The 6,505-nt window shown below is 51.3% G+C and overlaps 2 protein-coding genes across 7 annotated transcripts; one reads left to right on the top strand and one right to left on the bottom strand.

Annotated features, from left to right (window-relative positions):
- Positions 1–249: 249 nt before the first annotated feature.
- Positions 250–4,782, bottom strand: SHBG (sex hormone binding globulin). 6 transcript variants are annotated; one of them, XM_068976782.1, is made up of 11 exons: positions 4,642–4,782; positions 4,321–4,430; positions 4,133–4,218; positions 3,757–3,961; positions 3,503–3,594; positions 2,511–2,700; positions 1,885–2,046; positions 1,494–1,653; positions 1,241–1,377; positions 654–861; positions 250–398 (listed from the first exon to the last, which is right to left on the bottom strand). In XM_068976782.1, exons 4-11 carry the CDS (start codon positions 3,934–3,936, stop codon positions 250–252), a joined length of 1,278 nt encoding a protein of 425 aa, XP_068832883.1. In that variant the 5' UTR covers positions 3,937–3,961; positions 4,133–4,218; positions 4,321–4,430; positions 4,642–4,782. The 6 variants fall into 6 exon arrangements, with proteins under 6 accessions (XP_068832883.1, XP_068832881.1, XP_068832882.1 ...); XM_068976780.1 differs by lacking the exon at positions 4,321–4,430 and having other exon boundaries at positions 4,133–4,293; XM_068976781.1 differs by lacking the exon at positions 4,321–4,430 and having other exon boundaries at positions 4,133–4,252.
- On the top strand, positions 4,132–6,505 carry SAT2 (spermidine/spermine N1-acetyltransferase family member 2). The gene is made up of 7 exons (XM_068976787.1): positions 4,132–4,258; positions 4,996–5,232; positions 5,403–5,454; positions 5,573–5,656; positions 5,757–5,858; positions 5,993–6,033; positions 6,168–6,505. Exons 2-7 carry the CDS (start codon positions 5,167–5,169, stop codon positions 6,333–6,335), a joined length of 513 nt encoding a protein of 170 aa, XP_068832888.1. The 5' UTR covers positions 4,132–4,258; positions 4,996–5,166; the 3' UTR covers positions 6,336–6,505.

The following is a 6,505-nucleotide window of genomic DNA, read 5'->3' as shown; positions in this document are numbered from 1 at the left end:
TTCTCAGTTCTCTGACTGCCCCTTTATGGTACTTATCAGAGTTTCCAATTATCTACTCACTTGTTAGTCTTTGATGGATGCCTGCCTCCCCCAGGGGACCACAGCACCGAAAGGACAGGAAGCAGGGTTAGTTTTGCTCCTCGGTATGACTCAGTGTTCAGCACAGTGCCTGGCACATTGCAGACACACCATAAACATTTGCTGAATAAATGAAGGAGTAACATTCAAAGGAGGTTTTTAGGTGGGGATTTAATGGGTGGTGTCACTGCCATTGCCTGGATTCTGGGGACAGCTGTGAGTCCAGATGTTCAGGCTTCTGCTCTGGGCCCGGTCCATGTCCAGACTCTGGCCTTGTGCCCTAAGGCCATCCAAGCAAAAGGAGGCAGAAGCAGCGTCTCCTAGAGGGAGGGAGCATGGAGGGGACATTGGGGATAGGGGAACCTGGATCCAGAAGCTCCTCCCCACTTTTTCAGTTCTCCAACTTAAATATTTGAAAGCACTTCCTCCCACCACCCCGTTATCCTCTCTCTTTTCCTCTTCCCTCCCAGAGGTTTCCTTCCCCTAAAAATGTGCCCCTTCCCGCTTCTTCCCCTGCCCTTAGCCGTTTCCCATGGTGTGCTGAGAATCTTCAACATTGCTCCGCTCGTTCTTACCTGGCAAAGCCCCTAGGAAGAGACGCCCCTGCGGCTGGACCCAGAGATCAAGGAGGGAGCCAGGGCCCGTGGAAGGCAGAGCAAGGATCTCCTTCTTTGCCCCCTGGCTCAAAACCACCCCGGACACAGTCAACTTCAGCTGAAGAGGGAGCCCCAAGACGAGGGGCAGATCCAGCCCTGGCCCCGACCCAGAAGACAACACCACTTTCTGCAGAGTGTGTGGGAAGGGACATAAGTGGGGGAGGGAAGAACGAACTGCACCCACTCCTTGTAGCCCCATCACTGGCTGCCTGGATTCTTCCTCTCAGCCACACTATCTATGTCTATCCAGTCTATCTATCTCTGGCCATTCCCACCACCTCAGTCCTGCCTCAGCTCTCTTGTCTTGGCCTTCTATAAAACCATATCCACCCCCAAGAAAATATATAATCTAAGTAAAGGTCATTTGCTTGCTGTGGGCAGCTTTAATATGTGTCTCTGCACTGCCCCCCACCTCCCAAAGCCTTCATACTGTTGACATGTTGGAATTCCCTTTCCTCTCATTGCTCCTAGGCTCCACTGAGTATAGGCAGCATGCCCCGCCTTACTTGATCTTGGAGGTGGATGCTGAGCCAAGAAGGGTTTTCTGGCGTCCCAAGAGCAAGGAGGCGGCCTGAACCTGCTGCCAGCTGGAGTGCCAGGTCCAAGGAGAAGGCCCAGGGCTCTGCATGAGGCTGGGGAATTTCTAGGGGGAGAAATGATCCTTCTGAGGTCTTAAGGCTAGGGATTCATGGAGAGAAGGGGCTAGCGGTGGAGGGAGATGGACACAGAGCTGGTCATGGAGGGAAAAATAGTCTTTACCTTGGAGACCAAATTCTGCACCAGTCCCTGGAGGGAAGAATATTCCAGGTTGAGACTCTAAAGCACAGCTTCTGACACTAGTGGGGACAGATGCCGAGGTCTGGGCCTGTTGGTCCAGCCAGTCATCCTGGCGCAGGCAGGCATCCAGGGCAGGGACCAGCTGGAGCCCATGGCGGGAGGGAAGATGCAGAGGATGTTGGAATCAGGATATCTGAGCCCCAGTCTCAGCCTCCCCACCCTGTTTATTCCCCTCTAAGACCCAAGCATTTGCCCTCCCCCATGCATCTCTCACCCCTCTCCTTAAAAAATGTAGATGCAGATCCCTATGGCCACCCAGTCAGCAATGCTTTATCAGCTTTGGTCATGGTTCCTGACCCTGGGATGCAGTTACCGGCAACCGGAGGTCGGAGGCAGGAAACAGCAGTCCTCCCAGTGCAATCCTCATGACGAGCTGGGAATTGTTGGCCAGTTGTCCAAAGACCTGTCTCAGACGCAGCACCTCCACCCCATCCACCCTGAGTAGCAAGGAATCCCCATGGATCTTCACTTCCATCTGCGAGAAGAAAAAGAGAAGAGGAATCAGAGGTCCCTGGAGCCTGCCTCTACCGCTTTATTCAGAGGTGATCTAGACTATGCCACACTGAAGATGGCAGAGTGGAAGGACTCGAGCTCACCTATCACGATAATCCCAAATCACAACTAACTGCTGAACAACCGTCAACCAAAACCAAACCAAACCAAACCTGGAACCTAAGAGAGGCAGTCTAGTCTGACAGAAAAAATATGTACTTGAAAGGTGAGCTGGTACCCCCAGCTCACTCTGGACCTGTCACTTACAAACTGACTAAGCCTCACAACTCCCTTCTGAAAAAAATGCAGACAAGAATAGCAGCTTCATAGGGCCTCTGTGTGGTTTCAATGTGGTGATAACGGTAGAGGGATGCCTCATGACTTGGTTCCGTTCCCTTCCTCAGACCAGCTCAAGATACGCTTCCCTCAGGACCAAATCTGACTTACCTGGTGCCACCTCCCATCGTCCAGCCGGGGTCCAGCACTCACTGTAAGCTGAGCCCAGTGATTATGAAGCTGGATTTCAGGCCTGCCATCCCGAAGCCCCAGCATAAACCAGTCATTCTTTGGGTTGGTATCACCATAAAAAATGACTCCCTCTGGATCCCAAGTCCGAAACTCAAAAGAGGAGGAGATTCTGGAAGGACATGAAAGGAAGGACTGTGTAGGGGGCGTGCGCTTTGAGCATAGACTTGAGGTTGAGGGAGGAGGAGTTCAGGTAGAGAGAAGGACAGAGAGACAGGGAAAAGAGAGGGACTGATGCACTGTTTACAATAGCCAGGACTTGGAAGCAACCTAAAGGTCCATCAACAGAGGAATGGGTAAAGAAGACATGGTGTCTATATATATACATGCACACACATGCATATATATATGCATGGTATACACACACACACACACACACACACACACACACAATAGAATATTATTCAGCCATAAAAAGAATGAAACAATGCAACCTGGACAGACCTAGAGATTATACTAAATGAAGTAAATCAGACAGAGAAAGACAAACACCATATGCTATCACTTACATGTGGAATTTAAAAACTGATACAAATGAACTTATTTGCAAAACCAAGTCACAGTCATAGAAAACAAATTCACAGCTACCAAAGAGCAAAAGGTGGGGGGATAAATTGGAAGTGTGGGATTAACAGATACAAGCTATTATATATAAAATAGATAGTTGACATACTGTATAACATAGGAAACTATATTCAATATCTTGTAATAAGCCATAATACAAAAGAACCTGAAAAAGAATATATATATATAATATGTTTTATAAATATATATAATTGAATCACTTTGCTGTACCCCAGAAATGCAACACTGTAAATCAACTATACTTCAATTAAATAAAGGAAAAAAAGAGGAGCTGATGGAGAGAGGGTGATGTCAGGAGACTAGGTCAAAGAATTGGGTCAATCTCATACTTTGTGATCTTGGTGAGGTTAAAGGTCATAATGGTAACGGGTTCTTGTCCAGGGCCATTGCTGAGGTGCAGAGCAGGAGAGTCTTCAGTTGTCTGTTGAAGAGAAAAGTAAGCCAAAATAAGGACATGCCAGAGACAGATGGAGGGGGAGGCATTGCTACTAGGCCAGAGGAGGAAAGCAAAGAAGAGGGCAAAGCCCCAGCGTAGCTCACTGAAACACATGCAGGGCATAGCACCCTGTCCCCACTCCTGCACCTGGCTGGGGAGAGGAGGTCTCAGGGCCGGTCCTCCGTGGCTGGGAAGTGGTAGCAACAGCAGCAGCAGCAGCCCGTGCCAAATGGCCAGTGGACCTCTGCTCACCATAATCAGCTGCGGTCCTCTTTTAGCCTCCAATGACTCTGGGGCAAATGCGTAGGGGAAGGCAGCCTTCCACATGGTTGTTGGAGGGTTAAAGGTTGCCCTGGGGGAAGAAGGGGGGCAGGAGACAGGGCCACTGACCCTCTGGCCCCTCTGAGGACAAATGGAGTGAGGGACAGAGTTTCTCCACTACCCTCCCCCACTGTTGGGCAAGTTTATGAGCTGAGAGAGGACAGCTCACTTGCACTCTCCTTCCTGGGTCCTCCAAGCCTACCTGCAGAGGCTGCCTTGATGACAAACACGAGATCTAGAAACACTCCTGCTGGGCTACCCAAGTAGCATCTTCTATAAGGTCTAGAGCTGAGACATGGAATCCCAAACACCAGCTGGTTGGCTGTGGGTGAGTCACCCCACCAGTGTGCTTTAGTGTCCTGTCTGCAAAATGTGAAAAATAATACCTACTTTCTGGGGTCAATGTGAAGGAGGATGAATGGAGATAATGCAGATTCAAAGCCTGGTATCTGCTCTGAGCTCCTCCCTCGGTGTTTTCCCAGGCCTCTGAGGCTTGCCTCCTAAGGAGGGATTGTCTCTGAGTGTGATTCAGTGGATACTAGGAGTTCTGCCTCCCACCCCCAGTTAGCTTCTTATCCGTTTATCACAACGCTGAACCATTTACCAATAGAAATTCATCCCTCTCTCCCTCATCCATTTTAAAATATAAATGCCCCCAGAAGAAGTCACACTTTGAGCCAGTAGGAAAGAGCTGGAGGTCTTGGGGCTCACCCCGAGTCTGGAGTCTGGGTGGGCTGGAATGGGTGAGTTTGAGCGAAGGGAAGAGCAGATAATCACTGCACTCTTCAGTTAAAGAAAGAGGTAATTTTGGAGCCGTGGGGTTTCTCCACTGGAGGCTGGAACACCCAGATAACTCGGACGAGAAAGCCTCTGCAGTACAGCCTTGACCCCTGCCCACGGGCGCGGTCACGGGACTCGGCCACTGTGGGGCAAAGTCGGGGTGGGGGCGGGGTGGGGACATATCCGTTCTGCAAGCTGATTGGCTGGCAGGTGCGCGCTGGCGGGGGCTGAAATTAGGGGCGCCCAGACAGTGAGGACCACTTAGTTCTACCTCTCTCTCCGCAGTAGCCAGAATCGAGCTTCAGCTTCCCAGCCCTTGGAGCCCCCACCGCCTCGCTCCCCGCCATTCCCGCGGCTTTCGGGAATCCGAATTTGTAGGCCCCTTAAAGGGTCCGAGTTGCTCGTCTCCCCTTCCTGCAGAACGGAAGACTTCGGTCCCTGACGTTGGGGAACAGGATGGCTTTCGTGATGATCCGAGAAGCCAAGGAGGGAGATTGTGGAAATATCCTAAGGCTGATTCGGGTGAGGGCTGCCGGCTCGAAACCAGGGTCCCAAGAAGGGGTCAGAGTGGCTGGGGTGGGGGGCGTGGAGGAGAAGGAAGTGGGAGTAGAGGGACGAGCGCGCCCTGAGGTCTTGCTGAGGGAGCAGCGAGGCCCTCCTGCCTTCATCTAGCCTCTGCCCCCGCGCTGTAGGAACTCGCTGAGTACGAGAAACTCTCAGACCAGGTGAAGATCAGTGAAGAAGGTAGGGACCCAAATCCTGAGTCCTGACGGAGGCTGGGACTCCCCAAGCAATAACTGTAGGCTGGGCACACACCCAGTCCTTCTTTCTCTTCTCTTTATCCCAAACCCGATCTCTGCAGCCCTAAGAGCAGATGGCTTTGGAGAGACTCCTTTCTATCACTGTTTGGTGGCAGAGATTCTTTCTGCACCGGGGGAGCCACAGGGTAAGAATACCCCAACTTTAGAGGTGCCCTCTCCAATCAGCCTCAAAGGTATTTCCCCCAGGTGCCCAGAGGCCTGATCCTTCTTTTTTTTCTCTTGCAGGGCCCTGTGTGGTGGGCTATGGGCTATATTACTTCAGCTACAGCACATGGAACGGACGAAATATTTATCTAGAAGACATCTATGTGAAGCCAGAATATCGAGGTACTGGGAAGATGCCAGGATGGGAGAAAAGCAACCCATGAAGGGACCACCATCCCTTGTCTCTCAATCCTAGCTTATGACCTTTGCTGCTCCTGTTCAACTCAGACAATCCTTCTTTTTTCTCCCCACATCAGGTCAAGGGATTGGTTCCAAAATAATCAAAAAAGTGGCTGAGGTGAGGAGAGGGATGGCACTAGGAGTTAGGCCCTGGCAAAGCCGAGCTGTATGGGAGGCACCTGGGTTGAATAGAGGGTGAGAAAGTCTTTTCCTTTTTGACTCCAGAAAAGTGAGCAGTGTCTTCTCTCACAGGTGGCTTTGGATAAGGGCTGCTCCCAGTTACGCCTGGCAGTCCTGGACTGGAACAAGAGGGCTATGGACTTGTACAAGGCCCTCGGAGCCCAAGATCTGACGGAAGCTGAGGGCTGGCACTGCTTTCGCTTTGAAGGAGAGGCGATGAGGGAGTTGGCAGGAAAGTGATGCCACCCCTGGGGGATTGCTGTTTCAGCTTCTCCATCCCCACAAACTGAACACTCCTTAGAGACTGTCTCCACTGACCAAAGCCTCCCTGAAGGAAGGGAAGGAGGGTCGGAGGCGAATATTCCCAGATAGAAAGAGCAGAAGTGAGGAAGAGGCAGGCCTTCCCACCT

This window comes from Capricornis sumatraensis, chromosome 8 (assembly GCF_032405125.1).
Source record: "Capricornis sumatraensis isolate serow.1 chromosome 8, serow.2, whole genome shotgun sequence".
Taxonomy (NCBI): domain Eukaryota; kingdom Metazoa; phylum Chordata; class Mammalia; order Artiodactyla; family Bovidae; genus Capricornis; species Capricornis sumatraensis.
Note: the sequence above shows the minus strand (reverse complement) of the source record. Positions and strands in the feature narration are given on the sequence as shown.